Here is a 23,911-nt window from a genome sequence, read left to right as displayed (position 1 = left end):
CACAAAGAATGCATATGATGACATCTTGCCTCTCGGCTTCTTAGGATCTCCTTTGCCCATGTTTACTTGTTTTCCTCAGCGAGGTACAGAGTCGCCCAGTGCCGGTCTGTCTCTCACTTGCCCTGGCGCTGTCTCTATGGAGCTCAATGTACTGCAATGGCTAGGTTAACATATTCTTGTTAGAATTTTTTAAATTAGTGAGAGGTGCTGTTTTCTATCTGCAATATTGTTTGACTTAACAGTAACTTATCTGCTACAGTAATTCCTGTCAAGCCTGTTGCCAAACTCTACAGCTGACTTGCAGAGAATTAGGCTGAAGAAGGCAACTGCACTTTTGTACTATGAAAATACCAAATGCACTGTGGTGGTGGTGGGGTCCCAGAGGAGCCCCCAGGCCACGCCTGGGCACCTGTCACCAATGGCCAGTGGCCAGTCGTCCTCCTCGCCTCTGCCTCTCCCAGCAATGCCTGCAAAATTGGGCCAAGTACTCAAAGCTGCTGTAGTGGCATGACAGCGGCAGGCAGTGAGGACTGCACGCCCTTCCTCCTCCCTTTCTTCCCTTCACGGTGTTGGCAGCTAGGTCCACCACTTGGCCAGCTCTTTGTCCTCACGGGGACCTATACACTCGCAGAGTGACTGGCCAAGAGATGGTCCCCAATCAAGGTTCAGGTAGCCTCAGTGGAGGGAGGGCATCGCCCAGGAAGATCAAGTGGTGCTTGTGGCTGGCACACCACTGGAGAATGAGGCCACCCTAGGCCAGCATGCGGTGGAAGCCCAGGCCACATGCCTGGAGGTAAAGTCCATGGTTCCCAGCCCAGGCTGGCAAAGTGAGAGGGATAGCCCTGGCTAAGCATCAGACACAGCACAACTAGCATTTGGCCATGTGGTGCCCAACTTTGGCAAAAAGGGCCCCAATGCCAGCTCCCAAATCCTACATAATACTGACTTTTCTCCCAGGCCAAAATAAAATTGTTACATGAGGTTATGGATTCTGAAGAACAACCTATAAAGAGAAACCTGGAGCAGCAAAGAAACTCACCAGTAAGGCAGCTCACAACTGCATGCTTTTGTGTGACAATTTCTTCCACCCTAAGGACACTAATAACACAGGCACAACTCTCAGAATAGTTGGCTCCTGAAGCTGCTGATGCTCTCGGGCCTTCTCACAACTCCACCCTGCCTCCAAGGCCCTTCCCACCTTCTAGATCCTGCTCACCTTTCAGTCCATAGTGGATGCTCGCTACTTAAAGGCAGATACTCTGTTGAGTCCACCCACAGAAACTGCTCAGGATGAGTACCACTCTTCCCGGTGCAGTATAGCGTGCGATTTTTTTTAATTCCCTATCTAATGTCTATTAACTGCCTTGCCAAGTTTTCGCTACTCCTTGCCCACTACTCCGGCCGCCTTTATGAGCCTCTTGTGGTTCATTCTGATACAGGAGCAGTGCAGAATCTCCCCACAGGGAGCGACAGTGGGGATAGAATCCAGGACCTGCGTACCACAGAGCCACACCCCCTGCCCTGTCATTTTTGGGATGGGGTGGCACCTAAGTTGCCCAGGCTGGCCTGGAACTTGGGATCCTCCTACCTCAGCCTTCCACATAGCTGGGCTCTCACTGACCCATGGCACCCAATCCAGTATTTTAGCTGGTGAAATTCAGAACTTCTTTTCATTTCTGGAGACAAGGTGTCACTATGTAGTCCAGATCAGCCTTGACCTGACAATGATCCTCCTGCCTCATGCTTCTGAGCTCCTGAGTGCTGGGATTACTGGTCTGCGCCACAACCCCCAGCCAGAACTTATTTTTATTAATGATAGAGCATTCAAAAATTTTCCCATAAGCAGGCTGGTACCATTTTTAATAACAGATCATGACCTTATAAATATATCACACGCAGGAGATACAGCGTGTGCTCTGAAAAACACAAAACAGGCGGCGGCACCTCAGAAACTTTTAGCATGAACTGGTGATCATGGCCTGGGAGATCTCAAATGTGGCCACGATGTTCTCCCAGTCCTGTAAACTCAGAGTTATCACTCCCTGCTTGCGGCCCCAGCCACCGAGGTCGTAGTCCTCCGCAGGGCCGGCGTCCACGGGCTCGAGCACGGGCAGCCGGTCTTGGTCCAGCCGCATCCGCGCAAAGCCATCCCTGATGATGAAGGACACGTGGAACATGTTCTCCACCGTGCGCGCGAAGGAGTGCGGGTCCACCACGAACTCGAAGTAGGACATGGGTGTGTCGGGGTACTTGCGGAAGTAGGTCTGCAGCAGCCCCAGGACGCGCTCCACCTCGCGCTCCGTGGACTCCTGCGGGGCGCTCGGGTCGAGGCGCACCAGCTTGGTGGGCTCGGCCGGGCCCACGTGGGCTCTGCGCGCCCTGCGGGGCCGCTCCGGGGTCTGCGCCTCGGGCCCCAACCAGAGGGAGCTGAGGAGGAAGTGGAAGGTCTCGGTCTGCGCCAGCCACGCGGCCGCCTCGCGCCGCACGGCGCTCCAGAAGGCCGGGCCCAGGCCCTCGCCGTCCTGGCTCTGCTCCTGTGCCACCTCCAGCCAGCTCAGGCCGGCGAAGGCCAGCAGCAGCTCGCTGAAGGCCACCACGTCAAACAGGCGCAGGTCCCTGTTGAGCTGCCGCGCCCTCTCACAACCCAGGTCCGAAGCCATGACCAGGAACTGTGCGTCGAGCGCGGCCTCCCGCGGGCGGCTCACGCCATCGAACAGTGCATTGGCCTCCTCCAGGGCCTCGGACAGCGAGTCGCCCGGGGCACCCACGATGGAGTCGCGCCTCTGCTGCACGCTGTCCATCAGCTGCCGGTACTGCCTGCGGATGTGGCGGCACTGCTCCTCGTCGACTGGCTCCAGGAGGCTCAGGCTCCAGTCGTCTCGGCCGGCGTCGCAGTCCAACTCGCAGTCCAACTCCTCTGCGTTCGCCTCAAGTTCCCTCAGGCAAGCCTGGCCGCCAGCCATTTCTACGCTACCCCAGACACCACCAGCAACGGCGCCCCAACTGCCTAACGGCAGGAAGGGGGCCGCACATGCGCACTACGGAGAGGGCGGAGCTCTTGAGCGCACTGGAGGTTTGCCCCGCCCCCACTTTGCATACTGCCCCGCCCCCACTTTGCATACTGTCCCGCCCCATCCCATGGAGAGCCCGGTGGCCCAGTGCCCAGCTCAGGGAGGGCTTGGCCTGTGAGGAGTGACTGCCCTGAAGGCACAGCTGGGCTTCCAGTTTAAAGAAATACTTCTAGGCAGCCCTGACACAGTCTCCCACCCCCTCCAGCTTGTTTTGTTTCTAAGAAGCCTTGCTTCAGTCCCAGCAGTGGCTCACAGTGGTCTTGTTGGACAGCTTGGTCCCTTCTACCTACATACACACAAACACACACACACACACACACACACACACACACACACGTCAGGCAGTGCTGATCTCTGCAGGCCCTCAGCAGAGTGCAAAGTGATCCTGGAAGGCCTACACAAACAGCACACTTTCTGCCGACAACAGCAAAGCTTTCGTGGATGCAACAGGTGTCCTCAGGACGAAAAGAACGGGGCACACTCTCCATGGCGAGCTGGAGGGATGTAGTAACCGACTCCTCCCCCACTCGGATGGGTCTACATTTTTATTTGGCATCAGCGGAAAATTTCTTGCAAATGCATGAAAAGCAAAACCCAGTATTTGCTCCTCCAAAACCCTACGTCACAATACCAGTTGTTTTTTTAAAATAGGCGTACTGGGTGTGGTGACACACATCCAGCACTCCGAAGGCTGAGGACTGCTGTGAGCTTGAGGCCCGCCTGGGCTACAGAGTAAGTTCACAGCCAGCCTCAACTACTACAGTAAGACATACTGATGGCCTGGAGCTCACAGGGATGAACTGCAGAAAGAAGACGTGTCCAGTTCTCCGTACGGGCAGCTGGAGTGCATCAACGTCAAGGATAATTCCCCATAGGACAGTGGACAAGACGCCACTCGGGGCATCTCAAAAATAAATAACATAGGAGCAATTCAGGAAGAAACCTGCTTTCTACCCAACACTGTACACTATGGCTACCTGTGCACGAACACATGGTGGCATCCCGCTCCACTATAGGCTGCAAGATTCTCAAAGACAAAAACTTGATTTCAAAACCTCAAACAGGGCTGGTGAGATGGCACAGTGGTCTAAAGCACCTACTTAGAACAAGCTTAGCAAAGCACAGGGACCGTGGTTCAATCCCCCAGCCCCACATGCCAGCCAGCCCCGCCCCTGGTGGGCTGAGCTGGCCACACACACACATAAATAAATAAATAAATAAGAGTATGCACTGACCCTGTGCATGAATCCACTTTACAATGTGGGTCCAACACTTACTGTAATTTCACGTAAGTCATGGGTCCTACACATTGAAAGCAAAGTCACCTGCAACCCCTCTGGGATAATGGAACCAAACCAAGCTGAGACCAGGGGAAGGAAAAGGCCCCTCTCTCCCCAGTCTGGCCTCTTTCAAACCAATATTGAAGCCTGTTTTACATCTTTGGTGAAAACAATTAGGAATTCCAGGCTCCTGCCCGGGGGAGATAGCACCTGCCTGACAAGAGCAAGGTCCTGAGTTCAATCCTGATTTAAAAAGAAAAAAAAAAAAAAAAAATTCCAAGCTCCAAAGCAAAAGGTTTGCTTTTACAGTGGGCCACATTCTCAGGAGCTCACGATATTCATTTTAAATATAGTAGCAATAAAAGCAACTGATACAAGAGCTCCAAAATATTAGGGGTCCTCCCAGCCTCCTAGTCTGCCTAGAGAGCCTTTCATCTAAGAATTTTAAATGCTTTAGAAAATACAAGTGCAGGGCCAAGGAGATGGCTCAGTGGAATAAGCACTTCCCTGGCAAGCGCAAGGGCCTGAGTTCAAACCCTGGTTCCGGGGGAAAAAAAAAACAAGTGCAAGGATCTGAGTTCAATCCCTGGTTCCACCAAAAACAAAAAAAACAAAAAAAAAAAAAAAAGTAATCAATTTTAAGTGCTTCCCTGGCAAGCGCAAGGGCCTGAGTTCAAACCCCAGTTCCACCAAAAAAAAAAAGAAGAAAGAAAATACATGCATTTTCCCAACCTACTTCAAAAGTATCACTAAGAATCTGCTGGGGTTTCTGGGAAGTTAACAGGCCACCTAGCCTCCTCAGAAGAACAGCATTAAAACCAGCATTGCAAAACAAAAACAAAAACAAAAAACATCCCATTTTAGGGCTGGGGAGATAGCTCAGTAGAATAAGCACTTGCCTGGCAAGCGAAAAGTCTTGAGTTCAATCCCCAGTATCACACAAAAAGTCCTATTTAAATAAATACATAAATAAAACCAGCATTGCATCTTTAAACTGTGGCCTCCAGCCCTGCGGTCACTCTTCGCCAGCCAGGTCCCGGGACACTAAGGTGGCTCATGCTCAGAAAGGCCCTCGTCCTACCTCATACTCTACCCTTGAAAACCCAGCTTTTGAGCACATGGTTACAGCCTTGCTACAAAGTAAAGCAATTTCAAGTTTTTTTTTCCCCTAATCACTTCAATGAATTTACATTTGTGAATCTTCAAATGATTAAAGGTGATTTCCTAACTAAGGTCCACTATTATACCTACATACAACCCTAAAGAAGGCATGGCAAGCCCTAATTTGAAGTTACACTGGGAACTCTTATGCTACTGCAAATGGAAACGCACCGCCCCTCCCCTGGGTCTCTGAAGGCTGCTTCCTCAGGCAGCTGCCCCCCGCAGCCCTGCACTCAGCCCTGCGCTCAGGCGGCCTCCATTTTCCCTTCTCCTGTCTGCAGTTCTTGCTGTGCAGCTCAGCCACTCCTTTTCTCCTGCGCGTTATTTTTCCGCCCCTTCCACAGCAGTTCTGATTGAAGTATTCCAAGCACTCTTTCCCTCCTTCCCCCAACCGCTGGTGCTCCCCAAATACTTTGACCACTACAGGGGTGAGGCCAGGCCAGGGAAGGGCTCATCTGGGGCCCCTAGCCCCTGCCTGGGACTTACTGCAGGGCAAGTCTGTCCCAAGTGCATTCTTAGGAGACCCTCCTGGCAAAGCCAGGAAGAAGGTTTGAGCTCTCCACTCCACCAGGTCTCCTTATCCTGTGCCAGAGGGCCGCAGGCTTGACCATCCCCACAGGCTCCGGCCCTCCTCTCTGTCCTCCCCGTCCTCCCCGTCCTCCCCGTCCTCCCCATCCTCCCCACTGCTCTTCTCTGGACCCAGCGCAGCACCTGCGAACTCCAGAGCTGGAAAGTGTGGTGAGCCTTCGGTGTCACACACAGCATGGGGCAGGAGGTCCGCTTCCTCTTCCATCACGTATACGTATCTACTTTTTTTCCTTTTGCACTCTTCGCTTTTTATATGTATTACAAGTAAACCAGAGGCCGGGGAGATAGCTCAGTAGAAAAAGCACTTGGGCTTGAGTTCAAACCCTGGTTCCGCCAAAAACCAACAAACAACAAAAAAGTAAACCTGGCTGTGATCAAAGCACCCATGCTTAAAATGAGCAGAAATGGACTGTGCAAACAGACACCATGGGCTCCAGTCAGCTCCCAATCGTGTCCCATGCAGGCTACTTCAGCTCTCGCTGCCGGGGTCAGCCGGGGCACCGACTGCGAGGTGAATGTGGAGTGCGCAACGGGGCGGCAGCACCTGCAGCTAATAAATCATGACTATCCACGGACTGCATGTGCTTAATAAACAGCAGGTACTAAAACGGAAAGCTTGCAACAAACCAGTAGTTTCACTCCTAACTTTAGGAACAAATACAATATAAAGGTCAACTCAGTGAGGAGGAATAAAGAAATATATCCCACCACAGAAACTACCAGTGAAAAGATATTTGCCATAAAACAAGAATTTTAAATTTACTTAGCTTTCAATTATGATATTAAAGTATTCAGTTCTCTCTTTTTGTATAGAGGATCGAACTCAGGACCTTGCACTTGCCAGGCAGGTACTTATGCCACTGAGCTGTCTCCCCAGCCCAAGCGTTCAGTTCTGAAGGATCAACTTCTCTTAGCCATTCTGGAACGCAGCCATTGAGTCAGAATTGACAGGCAGAACTGTTTTATGTTTCTTTTCTTACGAATGGCTCCCAAAGTCAGCAGCATCTTTAAAAACTGCAGTGTCCAAAGACGCTTTGAACAATGATTTGGTTGTTCAGGTGAGAGGCCCTCGTGATCACTACGTCACCGGTAGTGCAGGGTCCCAGGACCTCCCTCAAGCAGGGGCCACAGCGGGCACCACGGAGGGAAGAGCCACTAGCCTGAGGTCACGTGGAACTTGCACCCACCCAAACAGCCTAGCATTCAGAAAGCCACCCCCCTTGTTCTGCGGGCTTCATGCCACCTGTGCCAAGCCACAGTGCACCTCCCGGGGCGAGGCAGGAAAAACACAAGCTTCCTGGTCAGGACGCTGGGAGAGCCCTGGTGGCCTCTGGTCATGGTGCCAGGGCATCAGGAAACAAGCTGCAGGGGGCTGAGTACCACTGAACTGAGCAGTGACCACCACCCATCCCAGCCTGCCCACTGCCCCGCCGGTGCCTGTGGCAGCACAGACCTGAATGGTCAGTTCCCTGCAGACCTGGGCATGCTCAAGAGATGAAGTGCTGGTGTCACCAAGTGAAGTTCAGAGCTGCTTCACAACACACTAAGGAGAAGCTGCTCCTAATGGCTGAACTCGCGACTTCTGAGCCATCTTCAGAGATCAGAGCGCCTCCTTGAAAGGACCCCACCCCACAGCCACCAGCTCTGCAAGCATGTACTGAGAGCCACGCAGCGACAGAGACCCACGTCATTCTCAGGGTGGCAGGCACGGTGCAATGCAGTTCTTCTGCTCCACAGCCTAGCACCACGCTAGGAGCAGCACACAGGCCACAAACCGCCACCCAGTAGGCACCACAAAGCCAGGGCCAGGAAGACAGGCCCAGCCTAGGGAGAGAGGTCACCAGCTACGGGACCCAGGCCTGCTCCTCCGACATCAAGACCCCCACTTTTCCATCACCAAAGCTGGCTGACCCACCCCCTGCTGGGACACCTGTGCTGTGCCAGGAAGAAACAGCCTCAGCCTCAGCATGGAGGAACCAGAACAGACCTTTCCTCTCCTCGGGCGGTGGCACAGAGCACCAACACGGTGCCTCCATCCTAGCCCAGAGTGCTGTGGGGCACAGAGGAGTAAGCACTGCCCAGATCTGGGTACCTAGCAATCTGCTGCAGACGGAAGTGTGGCTAGAGGAGGGGTAGGAGGGAGCAGAGGGCAGGATGAGGGCAGGGAAGCATGGGGGACCACGGGCGCGTGTTCTAGGCCTGCAGCAGCGCAACAGGCAGGGCAGCTGCATGCAGGGGTGGGTAGGAGGCAGTGGGCAGACTAGGGACCAGCAGAAGCTGCTGGGGTGGCGCATGCCAGAGGAAGTGAGTACAAGTCCTGTCCAGGAGGCAAGGAGCTGTGTGGACAGACGACCCAGAACAGAGGTCTGCGTGAATGGGAGACACAGAAGAGGGCCAGAAAGCACCCTGGGTCCCCCCACTGGGTTCTAGGCCAGTGAAGTTCCAATCTCAGCACAGACACTGGTGTTGGCCCGTAGCCCCTTCTTCCTTCCAAGGTGAGCCAGGGGGGCCTCAGGCCTCGGTCCAACCTGGGCAACCAGCAGCTGCAGCAAAACAATTTAAAAAGTTGCCCCAAAGAGAAAGAATTACCGGGCACCAGAGGAAACCAGAAAAGTCCGGCCTCAGTGGCCCAGGTGGGTTTGGCAGCGAGATTTTCATGCAGTGACCGCTCACATGTGGTGTTTGGGAGGTGTGTGAAACTTCAGAAGCTGGCTTGCAAGCCTTTGTTTCATTGTCTTCCCTCAGGGCTGGGCCCTGAGGCCACCAAGTCTGTGACACCTGGGTCACTGGGTGGGTGTTCATGTCGCGTCCTGCTCCGCAGTCATCTCCTCTATTGCTGTCCAGTGAAGAAATGACTTAAGTCCCACGTGGCGTGCTCTAGTCCTGCCTTTCTGACAGCAGCTAATGAAGTCCTGGAGCATTTGCTTTGCTTCTCCCCTTAGAACCATCCAGGCCTTTTGTACCAGTGGTTTTAAAACTGGAATCCTGGAGACACGTAATCTTGCCTTAAAAACTAAGATACTGGGCTGGCCAGATAGCTCTGTGGACTAAAGCGCCTGCCTAAGTATACGCAGGGGAACAGGGTTTGACCTCTGACCCCCAGTGTACAGTGCTGGCCCTGCCCGTGGGGTGCACTGAGACAGTGACTGAGACTGAGCATGGTGGTGCACCTGTAATCTCAGCGCTGCAAACAGGAGGATCACTATGAGTTCGGTCTGTGTAGTGAGACCTTGTACTAAATACGTTACATAGAAAAAACCCTAAGATATTAAGCCAGGCATGACAGCATACCCTACACTGCCAGCCCTCATGAGGCTGAGGCGGGAGGATGGCTGCAACAACAGGAGGGAAACACTTACTGTGTGAGTGAGTTCAAGGCCAGCCTGGCCTACATGGTGATACCCTGTCTCAAAAAAGACAAAAATTACAAAGGAGGTTGAGGGCATAACTCAATAGTAGAGTATGCTTGACCAGCACACACAATGCCCTGGCCTCAGTACCAGTACCAGGAAAAAAAATTAAATGTCAGATCTTATCAATAAACTCTGAAGCTTACAGAAAGTGATTCTTTTTGGTCCCACTGACATTAAAACCAGTACCATCAACAAGATTATTAAATGAAATGTTTGATAAAGAGAATGTAATCAGATAAACACATCTATAAGCCTGTCTCACTTTGCTTGCAAACTAAGCTTCAGCAACACAATGACCTTAACTACAACTTTCTTACCTTCCTTTCCTATTTGCTGTCTTTGATGTCTAGCTCCATTTCCTACACTCATTCTTCAAAACAGGGAAATATTCTTTCAGAAGAAAAGGTAGCAAATAAAAATATGAATAAACGTTAATAACTTTCCGAAGCGCACACACCTAAACAACCCAGGCTGCAGGTCTGCCTCCAAGACAGCAACCTTCTGTTTCTCAGAGATTATTACCACACGGTGAGAAGCTGTAAACCCCAGACAGGTGCACCCACATGACGCCCGGCATCCCACAGGGTGTGCCAAGCCCCTCCTCGCCCCTAGGGGAGGTCCAGGACTGCTGTCGCCGCCGCCGCGGCCGCCGCCACCAGAGAAAGGGCAGCAGGTGGGGAGGGACCTCACCCTGCAGTTCCTGGGTGTTCTCCTGGGAGCCCCGGGTGTCTGGGTATGCCACCCTGGGCGGAGGCTTGGGGGGACACACAGAGGAAGCCTGAACACTTGCAAAGCAAATCATCAGAAGCAGATTACACAGCGCTGTCCCGTTTAGGCTGCTGCACTAACTGAAGGGAAGAAGGAAAAACAGGCACGAAGGACCCTGTAAAAGGTAATATTAAAAGATGACGGGCTCGCGCTTCCTGTCCCTCTCCCCAGCTCTGAAACGCACGCGGGTCTGATCAAACTTGATTGGCATATGCGCACGGCACTTCCCTGTCGCGGTGTCCCAGGGCATCTGGCCCGACACGGCCAGGGGCTTTGCACAAGGCTCTCCTACCTGCCGGCCGCTGCGGCCCAACCCGCCGCCCTCGGCCTCCGCGATCCACAGCCCGCGCCTCAGCTCACAAAGAGGCTGCGTGCTGCCCGGCGGGCGGGGCTTCCGGCGACCCGCGCGCTCCGGGCTCGCTCACCACTCACAGGCCGGGTCCGCCAGCGACAAGGGCAAGGGCGGTAAGCATGTGGCGCGGGCAGGGAAAGCATGGCCCGGAGGCTGGCAGGAAAGCTTGGCTTGGCCAGGCGCCGCCGAAACGACCCGCCCCGCTCTGCAGGTCTGCCCGGAACTCGCAAACCTCCGCAGAGGAAGCGGCGCACCGAGCGTCCCAACTCGATTCGGCTTCGGGCTCCGCATGCACAGCCAGCGGGAGCGGCGGCCGCAGGGAGCCCCGAAGGCGCACTCAGCGCTGCATTTCCTCCACGACACGCACGGGGACACCGAGGCACAGACGGGCACAGTGTACATGGGTGCGGAGTCCAGCCTTCGCCTGCAGCCCTGCCCGGCCCGCGTAGGGTGCGCGCCCCGCACAGGGGTCCAGCCTACCGCCCGCGACCTGTCCCGCGCCTTCCCCGGTCCACCCTCGCCGAAATCCAAGTCATTGTCCCCTCCCCGCAGTATCTCCGGCGCGTCCCCGTGAGCTCACCTCGCCGCGCGCGGTGGCGCAAGGCCCCGCGACGGACACGGACCGGGATCCGGCCCCGGCCGCGGCTGGACGCCGACTGGCTTGCCCGCGGGCCCGGCCCCTCCTTGTGGCCGCTGATGGCCCCGCCCCACGCTCGCCGGCTCTGCGCACGCAGTCAGGGTGACAAAGCAAAACTCGGCTGGGCGCGCGCCTCCGCCCCGCCCTCCACACCCGACAGTTTAAAAAGCCCGAGGTTTCGGGGACCCAGGCCCTCCGGCCTCCCCTACTGGTCGCTGCGGTCACCTGCGTCTCGCACACGCCAACCTTCTAGTGACCTTGGCACCAGGGTGACCTGGGAGTTTGTCTGAGGGGTTCCCCTGTGTTCCGACAGCAGCAGCAGCAGCAGCAGCAGCAGCAGCAGCAGCAGCAGCAGCAGCAGCAGCAGCAGCAGCAGCAGCAGCAGCAGCAGCAGCAGCAGCGGAGTGGGGACCCGCACTGGGACCAAGAGTTACTCAGCCCGGTAATTCCCTAGAGGAAGTTACTGAGTTTTTGAAGAAATGCCCAGCACATCCTGAGTAATCCTCCCACGAGTGACACATTCTCACACCACATGCCTCCCGGGACTCGTCCGGCCCACTCCTCTGTGTCTAACTCCAGGTGCCTGCCACACCGAAAGACAGCCAGCTGTAAGGTCACTGGCTCCACACAGCTCAAAGCCACACATCCAGCTTCTGACCTGGCGGCCACCACCCCGCTCCTCCTAGCCTCTTCCAGGTGAAAGGCAGGCAGGTTTAGTCAAAGGCTCAAAGGCTCACTCACAGGGCCGGTAAGAGAGAACGCTAGCATAGCGTGGGTGCCCAGGAAACAGCCATTAGGGAGTAAAGAAGCCAGCAGACCAGCAGTGGTGGCCCACACCTATCACCCCAGCACTGGTGAAGACTGAGACAGGAGGATCACAAGTTCCAGCCCAGGCTGGAGACCCTTTCTTGGATGGGCTGGGGAAATAACTCAGTAGAATAAGCGCTTGCCTGGCAAGCACAGGGTCGTGAGTTCAATCCCCAGTACCACAAAAACACACACACACACACACACCTTTTCTCAAAACAAAATTAAAACAGGGTTGGGAATGTAGCAGTGTGAAAGCCCTGGGTCCAGCCTGGATGAAAAGGAGCAAAGAATGAAGACTAAGGAGAACACAAAATTTTTGCCTGGCTCTCCTGAGCAAGCTCTGTCGAGACTCAACCATAATTCCCTATTCTGAAGATGAATGAAAGTCTAGTTCATTTTAGAGCACAGTTTAGAAACAGTAAATAGTGAGCTACCCTGTCATCTGATAGGTGGCTACATTAATAACAATGAGTATAGTCAGAGAGGGACTTGGCTGTACAGGAGCCAGAGAAAGCAGACACATCAGAACTGTGGTTTAGAGGTCTGTCTGAAGAGGGCGAGGCCTAGAGATTAAAATCACCCAGGGCTGGTGAGATGGCTCAGTGGTCTGAAGCACCTACTTAGAACAAACTAAGCTAAGCAAAGCACAGGGACCACGGTTCAATCCCCCAGCCCCACATGCCAGCCAGCCCCGCCCCCTGGTGAGCTGAGCTGGCCACACACACACACACACACACACACACACACACAATAAATAAATAAATAAATAAAAATATTTTAAAAAATCACCCAGCTGGGTGTGGAGGTGCACACCTGGGATCCTAGCACTTGATAGGCTGAGGCAGGAGAATCACCTGGGAGTTAAGAGGCCACTCTAACTGCACAGTGAGACCCTGTCTATAGATAAATAAAATAAAACCACAATGGCCAGACTTACTTCCCTGAGGGATGAATGGAAACGATGTTATATTGTAATTGGTACCACGCAGTCCATTAACTCTAAATATGCGTCAGACCCAGGGTGGGTGACCAGAACACCTGGACCCATCCTTTCCCAAAATGTCCCTGTTTTGGGAGTCATGTGTCAGCCAAGGTTAATGGTGTCATCCATGTGCCCCGGCTACTTGCCCCGCTTTCCTATCGGGTCAGCATTAGCTGAGTGGCTAGACCTGTGACCTTACTGATTTGTTCCACATTGTACTCACCTGGTGATTTTCTTGATTTTTGCCCTATGAAACATTCTCAGAGACGTGACCATGGTGGCAAAACCCGGGAACCCCTCCTGACCTTCAACTTCAGGGGACAAGAACTCAGCACATCTGCTATGTCGCAGATTGGGAGTTGTATTTCTTTTATGCCGATCCTGACACTCAGGAAGACTGAGGCAGGAGGACAAAGAGTACAATTGTTGGGGGCCAGGGAGATGGGGCCCTGTGCTTTCTCAGTGGAGTGAGCACTTGCCTGGCAAGTGCAAGGGCCTGAGTTCAATCCCCGGTTCCACACAAAAAAAAATAATAATAATAAATAAATAAATAAAAATTTTTTTAAAAAGAGTACACTTGAGCCCAGCCTGGCCACTACAGCAACTCAGTGGGAGCCTGTCTCAAAATACAAAATCAAAAGAGCTAAGGCAGCATGGGGGCCTACCTGGCAAGCACAAGGTCCCAAGTTCTATCCCCAGCACCCCCCCCCAAAAAAAGGAAGAAAAGAAAAAAAGCTAAGGGTGTGGCTCTGTACAAAGGCCTGGGTTCAGTCCTTAGTACAAACAGTAAATAAAGACAGGGCATTTCAGTTACTCACCTTGAAGTAGCACTCATACCAGCAAGGCTGAGGCAGGAGAATCACCTGGGAGTTAAGAGGCCACTCTAACTGCACAGTGAGACCCTGTCTATAGATAAATAAAATAAAACCACAATGGCCAGACTTACAACAAAGGCTAGATAAGGGGTCTGAGCCACACTGTCCCTGAGCTAAAGAAGAGTCTCCCGTCCCTCCCCCACTCCCGCTCATGCTGCCTGATTCTCATCACACGCCTTCAGTCAGGTGGCCTGACTCTTACGATCCTCCCTGTTCTAAAGTGATCTTCCCTCCAACCCTCATCGGAAAGGTCACCCCCTCTGGGAGGGCTTCCCCAATTCTCACCCGGTGTTAATCTTGCCTCCCTCTTCTGCGTCCCCAGATCCTTAACAACAACTGCACATCTCAGTCCATGCACACTTGGTAAGGCGAGACCTTGTTCTGTCTGTCACTTCACTCTCCCCAGAACCCGGCACACAATGAGTACTAGAAGATGCTGGGAAAGCCCATGCGCTCCTGGCCTGCTGCACCAAGGTCCTTCAGGCCTTGGGTCCAGGGTCCTGCTGCATTAACTACTGCCCATCCCTAACAAACCTCCCCCCCCCCCTTTGCCACAAGGCTAGAACCATCCTCTCTGGGGCCCACAGAGCTGACCTGGTAGGAGGTTTGAGAGCCAGCGGCATGTCTCAGGCCCGGGATGTTGAGGTTCTTTTAGCTTTCCTCCAGATCTGCACCACATAAGGGCACGAGCACCACAAGGACCTCGCTATTGTGGCTTTCGTGGTAGTCTGCCCTGCTTCCTTCAGGGTGTCCTTTATTGCATCTTCCTCTTTCACGAGGCTCAAACTCACTCCACAGTCTCACCCTCACTCTTTTTTTTTTTTTTTTTTTTTGCAGAACCAGGGATTGAAACCAGGCCCTTGTGCTTGCCAGGCAAGTGCTTGTTCTACTGAGCCATCTCCCTGGCCCCTCACCCTCACTCTTCACTTTAACTTTTTAAAATGAATTTTACCATGGATTTTTGTTTGTTTTATTCAATTCTTCATTCGAGACAAGAACCTGGAATCTAACTCCAGAGGGAGAGGCCAGCAGCCCAGAACCTGGTAAAGTTTAACTGGCAAGCCACTTTGAGAGGGAGCCGTGATAATGCCGTGTGTCCCCAGCCCTGTCTGGCAGTCTTGTCATCTGCTGCATATGCATCCCATTTCCAGAATGACTTTCCCATATACCTCTCTTTTCTGAACTTCTAATGCCTTGACAGATACCTTCTCCCCGGATCACAGCCTACTTGCTACTATACAGGAGAAGAGCATCAGAGAGACCTCCCTACAACTCCTGCTTAGCTACTGAACTGTCTGCACCCTACATAATGAAAGCCCACTTTTCCATCTGTGTATGGCACTTCTTCAAGAACTTCCCCTGAGCTGGGGGCTCATACCAGTAATCCCAGTGCTCGGGAGTCTGAGGCAGGAGGAGTAAATTTAAGCCCAGCCAGGGCAACTCAGAGATTTAGCAAGACCCAGTCTTAAAAATAGAAACGGGTCTGGGGAGGCACCTTGGCGGCAAAAGCGCCTGCCTAGCAAGCTCAAGGACCTGAGTTTGATCCCCAGTACCACATGCTGCATCAGGCCCCAGAACCTGGGGTGCACTGTGCTGGCCACTGAAACCAAGCATGTTGGTGCACCCCATATAATTCCAGTACTCAAGAGGCTGAGGCAGGAAGATAGCTGTGAGTTGGAGACCAGCCTGGGCTACAAAGTGAGCTCAAGGCAGCCTGAACTGCACTGGGAGACCCTGCCTCAAAAAGACAAAGGGTTTTGTCTCAAAAATCAATTATTACAGCAGCCTTCACACAGGTTGTGGTGAGGCTCGCTGCACAACAGAAGCCCTCGAGCATGCAGTGACAGCACTCTGCAGCCAGTGCACAGCAGAGCTCAGCCACTCGGCCTCCAGCCTCCGGCTTCTCTCTGCAAGGCCCCATGGTGCACCCGGCTCCTCAGTGACTGGCTCTCCACCGCCTGTGGCGGCCTCAGCTTCTGCAGTCCTCTAATCCCTCACCCCAGCTCACCTAGCTGTCTACACGTGCTCTGCAGGTCTTGTTCAAACACGCCTTCCCCAAAAACCCCTGCGGAGCCTTCCCAGGTCCCTGTCATTCTGCCACGGCTCTTTCTCGGTATTTTCCCTGGCGCGTGATGAGCATCAGCCGTCCGCTCCAGAGCTGCCGTACCTGACAGCACTGGAAAGGCCGCTAGTCACCCGGTGATAAGTGGCACAGCTGAGTGGCACAAACAGTGCGAGTCCAGAGTGGAAGGTTTTGCAGTGTAACTCATTTAGCCGCGCACCTGCCACAGCGAGCAGGGCAGGGTTGCTCTGTCACCCCATCGCCACATTCCCAGCGCCTACTTTGGTGTGCAATGTGTCAACCACAAAGTAAACATTGAAGTAGTCATTCAGATCTGCAAAATGGAGACACTACTGGTGAGTCCGACCTTTGCCGCAAAGAAAGGGAAACGTTTTACAAGACGGGTGTTAGGGGTCCTCAGCTCTCTTACAGAAGCGAGCCTGACCTCTAAGGAACTCATCTATCTCAGAGCCAAACAGTTGTCAGCATCTCCTGGCTATGCCAAAAGGTTACCAGGTAGCTCTTGCAAAAGTGGCTCCCCACTTAGATGTTACTGATCCTGGGCTGCTGCGTCTCCTTCCAGGGGGTAGATTCCTGGTTTGTCTCCTCATGAACAGAGAGGTGAACGAAACCAGTAAAACAGCAGGCAAAGTTTATTTGAAAAAGTAAAAGTGAGGAGTGAGGGAACAAAAGATAAAGTACACCCTGGAAAAGGCAGGACAGGCTGTTGTGAGGAAAGCCAAGAGGGGAAGCCCTTCCGTGTCCTTTTACGCAGCGCCAATCTCAAAGAAAGCCGCGAAAGTTCCTCCATCTGGGTCCTGAGAGGCGGTGCTGGGAGCCCACGCTTCAGACTAAGCTCGAGTTGAGAGGTAGGGTAGCACTGTGGTCAAAACAGAGGCTGGGGTCACTCTGCTGTGCCCTTTACAACCTGGGGGACCATGTCGTTGTCCCTCAGGATTTCCCTCTGTAAAATGGGGGAAGCTTCAGATCTGCCTCTTTGGATTGCTGTGAGTACACTCACTATGGGAAGACCTAAAGTTACCCCGGCGCGTAGTAACGTGGAGGTATTCTTCCTGCTCCCATTATTACCCTTAATTATTCCTAAAAATGTGGTTTAAAGGCCTCGTGAAGCCTTCCCTAATTTCCTCGCATCCCTCCTCCCTGTGTACCCCTGACGGTCCCGCCAGCACCTACTCTGGCCCAGCGCTTTCCTGAGGATATTGAGGGTGTTTTACTGTCCCGCCCTCCTCATGCTATGTCCCTCTGAGATAGATGAGCTCCTTAGAGGTTACCCTGGAAGTTACATTCCAGACACCTCCGTGAGAAATGCAAAGCAGCCAAGGAGCACTGCTGTAGGCAGCTAATTAGATAGAAATATCATAGGCAATTAGACAGGGCCAGGCCCTCAAGGAGACAATATGGAGGACCAGGTGACTTTGTAACTTTGGAAGAGAGACACTCCCACTTTGAGCCAGACCTCAAGATAAAACAGCAAACAAATACAACCAGGTAACTTCCCTGGGGATGGCTATGAGGGATTGACTGATATTCCAAACAGGCATCCATCACCTTGAAAGAGCCCTAAAGCGTCTCTAACCCAACCCCCAACAGGAGGAGCCCCTGGGCTGTATTTGTGCCCGCTTGCTATGTGACTTACTTACTCATTTGATCCCGATGTACTCAATTTTACTTGAGCAATGGCACTTGCGATCTGTGGTTGTGACCTCTTGTGATACCATAGTTGACCTCAGTATCCTTCCACCTCATTCCCACCTAAGGGAGTTCCCACGGCTTTCACCAAGACCTGCCTTACCACATGATTTTACACTATAAAAGTCCCTGGAAGAGACAGCTTCCTGGGTCCAACCTGCTGGGGGGGGGGGGTCCTGTCCCTCTCAGATTCATAAACCTATGTAATTTTAACAATATATGTACATAGTGTTGTACACTACCGCAAAGTCCTGCAATATAGGAAAAAAAAAAAAAAAACGCAACAAATAATTTAGATTACAGGGGCCCTGGATTGATCCCAGGGCCTGCCATACCAGCCCCACCCCTGGGGCACGCTGAGTTGGCAATTGAGACTGGGCTTGGGGGCAAACGCCTATAATCCCAGCTCTTGGGAGGCTGTAAACAGGCAGATCACTACAAATCTGATCTAGCAGTGAGACCCTGAACACCCTGTAGACCCTTCCCTACCATACAAAAATAATAATAATAATAATTTAGATTAATATTTCTTGAAGGGCTGGCCAGATAACTCAGCAGACTAAAGCACCTGCTTCGGCTGAGCCCAGCAGCTGGGGTTTGATCCTTGGTGTGCTGTGCAGGGCCTGCCCCCAGGGTGAACTGAGCCAGAGACTGAGACTAGGCATGGTGGAATGCGCTTGTGATCCCAGCTCTTGGGAGGCTGACAACAGGAGGGTCACTGTGAGTCCAGATCTACGTAGTGAGACCCTGTAGACCCTGTTCTAAATATATATATAAACCCTTGAAACAGTGAGTCCATAAAGTCAAACAGCAAAATAGCGAGGGGCTACTGTAGTCCCCAAGTTCATCAGCACTACTAGGTAGCTCACGGACCACAGTCTCTCATTTTTCTACAGCCGTAACTCCAGACGTTGTTGGCCACAGATCAGAGGGCCACGGTTACCTCCTGAAGCTGGGCCTGAGCCAGCCCTGGGTCTGCCTGGCTGGTAGCTGATACTACAGGCTGTAATTTGAACAGGGTCTCATTTCGTAGCGCAGGTTGGCCTTGAACACACTATGTATGTAGCTCAGGGTGGCCTTAAACTGAAATCTTTCTGCCGCAGCCCAGGAGTGCAGGGATTACAGGCGTGTACCTGCACGCCCAGATTCCTCCAAATGCTTCTAGATTGTTTTATCCACAGATTCAAAAGTTTCACCCAACCTTTTAGAAACCTCTGAAGCCACCTGAGGCTGAGACCACTTCACACTGTCCTTGCTGGGCTCAAGGCTAAGCCCTGAGGTGACTCTTCTTCCTAGGAGGTAACTGTAAACAATGTGCCAGAGCACACTCAGCCACTGGCTTCTGAAAGTGAAAAACCTCCCATCTGCGGATGAAGATAAAAACTACCCAGGGCACTTTTTTTTTGAGACAGGGGTCTCCTGTGCTGCCAGGCTTGTCATCTTGAACACCTCAGTTCAAGAGATCTTCCCACTTCAGCTTTCCTAGTACCTGGAACTACCAGTACTGACCTCACAGCTGTCTTACACTTACAAACGGTCCTGGAGGCCAGCACGAGGCCTACATGGAAGCCTTTGCCCTAATCTCTTCAGAGGCACCAATCTCGACTAAATCCACAGGCAAAGCCAGAAGGGTGCGGCCACCACGAACCACACTTCAGGGCTGACTTCCTAAAATGAAGACTTCCTTTTCCAATCTCCCTTCCACCTTACCCTCAGCTAAGGATGAAATCCAGGCCAACAGGGAATCACCACACACCTAACCAGGGTGCCCTTAAACACAAAGGCGGGCCTCTTCAGCCCTTCTTCCAAGCAATGCCAATTCAGAAACGAGTCCTATAGGACAGGGCAGACGAATGCCCAGGGCTATGGAGCCTGAAAATAGGACCAAATGTGGCCCACTGTCACACAGGGCCTGAAGGGCAGCCACGATCTAGACTTTTTCTTTTCTAATGTGTCTGGTACAGGGCCTCACTAAGCAGCTCAGACTCATAGTGATCCTCCTGTGTCAGCCTCCACAGTGCTGGGATTACAGGCGTGCACCACCATGCCCAGTTTCAGTGGCCAGCATGGCGCACCTGGGGCTCTGGGGCCAGTAGGGCATGCAGTACCAGGGATCAAACTCGGGTCCTTGTACTTGCCAAGCAGGTACTTAGACCACCAAGCTATCTCCCCGACCTACAAAAATCATTTTAAATGCTTCACTTTTCTTTACCAAACACCATGTATAGAAAATGCAGTCACGCTTTGGAAACAGCCTGTGAATCACCGCATGACGTCACCCGAGCGAGCAGCCGCCTTCATACACTGACCACGCGTCTGGGATGCACGAGTGTTTCCGGTGCCCTTGCAGGGTCACCACAGTACAGATGAGCAACTGCGGGTGCTGGGGGACCAGGAACTACAGCGCGGCAGGAGCTCCTTGCTTAGGTGGGTCTGGGTATTTGCTCTTGTGTATCTGTTGAACGGATGACACATCCAAAGTTGACCAGCACGTCCGGCAGCAGGTTTCTCCCGCCATCACAAAGCTTGTTGTGGGCTGGCTCCTCTGTCTGGAGTATAGCTGTCTGCGGAGAAGGTCCAGGGCACAGGTCCCCACCGTGGCCTGGGTGTAAGCACGGCGCCTGCAGGGCCTTGCTTCTGGCCAGTGCACAGCCACAGAGCAAGGCTGGTGGCCTTACACAGGGATCGGGAGCTCGCACAGGCTGGGTGAGGCGCTACCCTTTCTCCAAAAGCTTCTCAGGGTGCTGCAGGGTCCCCTGCTCTGGGGACAGCCCCAGCAGCAAGAGACCCCATCTCTCGGCTAGGGCAGGCCACCGGGGACCCTGGTGGCTCACCCTTCTCCTGTGTTCCTGTTGTCTCCTGGCGTCACAGGCTCAGAACTACGCAGCATCACAGAACACCTGGGTGGCAGTTCAGGTGTGGCTCTTCCTCAAGCCAGACTCTGGGTGGGCTCCAGGTTGCTGGAGGAAACGCGGAAAGGTCTGGACTATCCACACGCACCAAGGCGCAAATGCTGCTAACACCTCGCTCTGGGAACAAGGCCATCTGAACTTGCCGGCTTCAGAGCTGCCCGACAGCTGAGAGGGACGCCCAGAAATGAACAGGGTGCCTGTGGGAACTCATTTGGATGGCTCCTGAAGTCACTCACTCAGCAGTCAACTTCTCGTCACTGGGAACTACTGCCACTGAACTGGCCAGGGGAGCCACCTAATTGACCCTCGTCCCACGAAAGTTCTGTTTCTCTTTCCAGAGAGCCATCTCCAGCTCGTGTTGGAGACCTTACTAAGTCCTTGAAGGAGCTTACCAATGCTTGCCTGACATAGACCACCCATTGCTTCATCCCACAGCTGAAGAACGGCTGGAACACAAACGCACTGTGGGAAGTTTGAAAGTGTCTTCTCTGACAGGACTGCTAGAAGGATGTAAGAAGAGGAGGGTGGCCACAGCGCGGGTGGGTCCGATTCTGAGAGCTCCGATCCAGAATTCAGCAGCAGGGAACATAACACCCTTACTGAGCGCACACTGTGTGCAGGCCTGACCGGGAAACCCCAGAACGGGCAGAGCAGACGCGAGTGAGCCTGGCGCTGTCTCTAGCAACCACACCTGCGCTGGACGAACTTTAACAGCAGGATGGAATAACACAAGCAGGCATCGGCAGTGAGGAAACCGAGAGGAGGACTGCTGCCGGCGCCCCCGACAAAACGGTGAAGGAGCGAACTGGAAAAGGTCGCGTGCTCGGCAGATGACCCCCCACACACTCGGTTTCTGCTCTGCGCAGACGCAGGGAGACACCCCGCTGGGGCCAGCAGGCCCAAGAGCAACAGCACCTAACTCACGACTGCCGCAGGCTGCGGGCACCAGGCAACGCTGAAGATGCGGAGGAAGCTGCTCAGCCCTGCTGTGCTGGTGTCCAGCATTTTATATTTTGAAGAGGCTTTTTTTTTTCCAGTAGGGGCATCTTTCAAGATGGGGTTTCACTCAACTCAGTTGAACTACAGGTTCAAACTGGCCTTGAACTCACTACACAGCCCAGTCTGCCCTCAAACTTGTAACGACCCGCCTGCCTCAGCCTCCTGAGTGCCAAGTTTACAGGTGTAAGCCACCGCGCCTGGCTATTACCTGTAATGCAGTTCTCCTACACTTTAGGTTTCATTATTTCTTAAATGGCTAAGATGAATATCTTTCATATTTTGATCTTTACACTCATGAAACAGATTGTCCTAAACAATTCGTATAGGGGCCAGAGAGGTAGCTCAGGGGATTAAGCATCTGCTTAGGCAAGCGCAGGAACCAGGTTTCTGCCCGGCCCTAGGGCCCAAGCTGCGTAGTGAGACCCTGTACAAATACAATAGATAAATAAACAACTGATAAGTTACCAAGTTTCAAAATGCCCTTTTCCAACACAAACATATTCTAAAAATTACTATTTATAGAGAGGTGGAAATAAATCATGCCCTCTTAAAATAGAAATTTTTAATAAACTCCTGGGAAAGGATTACCCTTTCACCGAATTGGGACAAATTCCAGACAGCTTGATGCCCATCATATTTTAGAGCCCTGCTGGAAGGTTTTATGGGCAACATGCAGCAACAGATGTACTCCTGGTATGCAGTGTTTATCTTCTCTTTCAAATGGAAGGGGCAATTAACCCTTATTTAATAAACTTAAAAATTTAAAGCAATATCATCTAGCTAGGGTTGAGTTGTGGGTAACACTGGAGGCATTAGTCTGGCTTCATTCTTTAAATCTTCAACTCAGACTGCATATTGTACACTTAGATTTAGAGAGCTTATAACAAAGCTAATTATCATATGATTAAATAGGTATTAAATACCTGACCAACAGGTATGAGGAGAACTTGTACCAGCATATTTGTCATGGTAGCCAATTATTCCATAAACTATCCATTTTTGCTCTTCATAATTATCAATGTGTAAAAATCATGTGTTCATTTTTGAAAGAATATTTATGTGGCATTTCATAGCTCCTCCTAAGAAATAACCAGAGTACAGAACGATGTCTGTCCATGCCAAGGATACTTCAGGCTGTACAACTAACTCTCATTTATATTCATGGTGCTTTTGAGTACGTGACACCTTTTTCTTTTAATACAGTCTTTTTTTTTTTTTTTTTTTTTGTATTTTAGGGAAGGGTCTAGAGGGTGTTCAGGGTCTCACTACTAGATCAGACTCATCGTGATCCACCTGTTTACAGCCTCCCAAGAGCTGGGATTACAGGCTGGCATCACCATGCCCAGTCTCAATCGCCCATCTCAGCATGCCCTGGGGACAGCACCAGCATGGTATGCTGGGCATCGAACCCCCTGCCCCTGCGCCTGCTTGCAGGTGCTTTAATCTGCTGAACTATTTGGCCGGCCCCCACCTTTTCTTTTCAAATCTAGTATATACATGTCATGTCTGTGGAAGTGCTGAACAAGGGCTCTACATCAGTAGTTGCAGAATTACTGATATTAGTTTGAATACTTAATGTTTTATTGTTTGGAGCTATACATTTGGTTTTTGTACAAATCACTGTTTATTTTTTAAGAGTAGGAAAATTTACTGGAGAAAAGGAATAGGGAATAGGAATAGCTCCTGACAAAGGAGGCTCAAGGCACTTTTTAAAAAATCTGAGTATTTGTCAAATATTAAAAGAATGCTCTACAAGTAAAGGATACACATTTCAGTCAACATGGTTATCACATCCTGCTGTTTTTTAAATAAGACATTTGAAGCTGTATGTTACATGCCAAGAAAGTCCTTTTCACTGGTGCTGATACTGTAATAATTACTTTTAATGCACTGTATTTAGAAGTAATGGTTTAACTAAATTTGTTCACCTGCAATGTAACTGAAATTCAATTACAGTTTATAATCTGTATTGATCAATAACTTGGTAACATACCATGGAACAAATGCTTTTTTTGTATACAAAGTCTCTTTATGCTGTTCAAGCTGGCTTGTAGCCCAGGCTGGTCTCAAATTCATAGCAATGCTCCAGACTCGGCCACCTGAGTGCTCGGATTACAGGTATGTGCCATCATACCCAGCAAAATGAATACTTACGTAAGCTGGCAGCAGACTGTGTGTTCAGCTTAAGTAAAACGGCTAACCAAACACATGGGTTATTTATGCCCACTGTGCAAACTATTAAAGAGCTTACAAGAAAAATACGAATCAACAAAACAGAACACAGGACACAT

The 23,911-nt window shown here is 52.0% G+C and overlaps 2 protein-coding genes across 4 annotated transcripts in view; both read right to left on the bottom strand.

Annotated features, from left to right (window-relative positions):
- Nucleotides 1-23,911, bottom strand: part of Txnrd1 (thioredoxin reductase 1) — a 93,691-nt gene that overhangs the window by 32,028 nt on the left and 37,752 nt on the right. Inside the window, exon 1 of one of the 3 annotated variants that reach the window (XM_023717019.1) lies at nt 11,214-11,318. The exons of 1 other annotated variant lie outside the window; for it this stretch is intronic. The gene's annotated coding sequence lies outside the window, so the exon portion shown is untranslated. Of the gene's footprint in view, nt 1-10,573; nt 10,620-11,213; nt 11,319-23,911 lie in introns of those variants that run through there. One more of the 3 variants, XM_023717015.1, reaches the window with a different exon arrangement.
- On the bottom strand, nt 1,956-3,038 carry Eid3 (EP300 interacting inhibitor of differentiation 3). The gene has a single exon (XM_004623922.2). The coding sequence runs from the start codon at nt 2,961-2,963 to the stop codon at nt 1,956-1,958; it is 1,008 nt and encodes a 335-aa protein (XP_004623979.1). The 5' UTR covers nt 2,964-3,038.

This window comes from Octodon degus, unplaced genomic scaffold, assembly GCF_000260255.1.
Source record: "Octodon degus isolate 3935 unplaced genomic scaffold, OctDeg1.0 scaffold00004, whole genome shotgun sequence".
NCBI lineage: Eukaryota > Metazoa > Chordata > Mammalia > Rodentia > Octodontidae > Octodon > Octodon degus.
This window is presented reverse-complemented; position numbering and strand designations above follow the sequence as displayed.

Bases quoted from the DNA above. Each gene is read 5' to 3' on its own strand.
- Eid3 (XM_004623922.2), bottom strand. From the start codon at position 2,963: ATGGCTGGCGGCCAGGCTTGCCTGAGGGAACTTGAGGCGAACGCAGAG.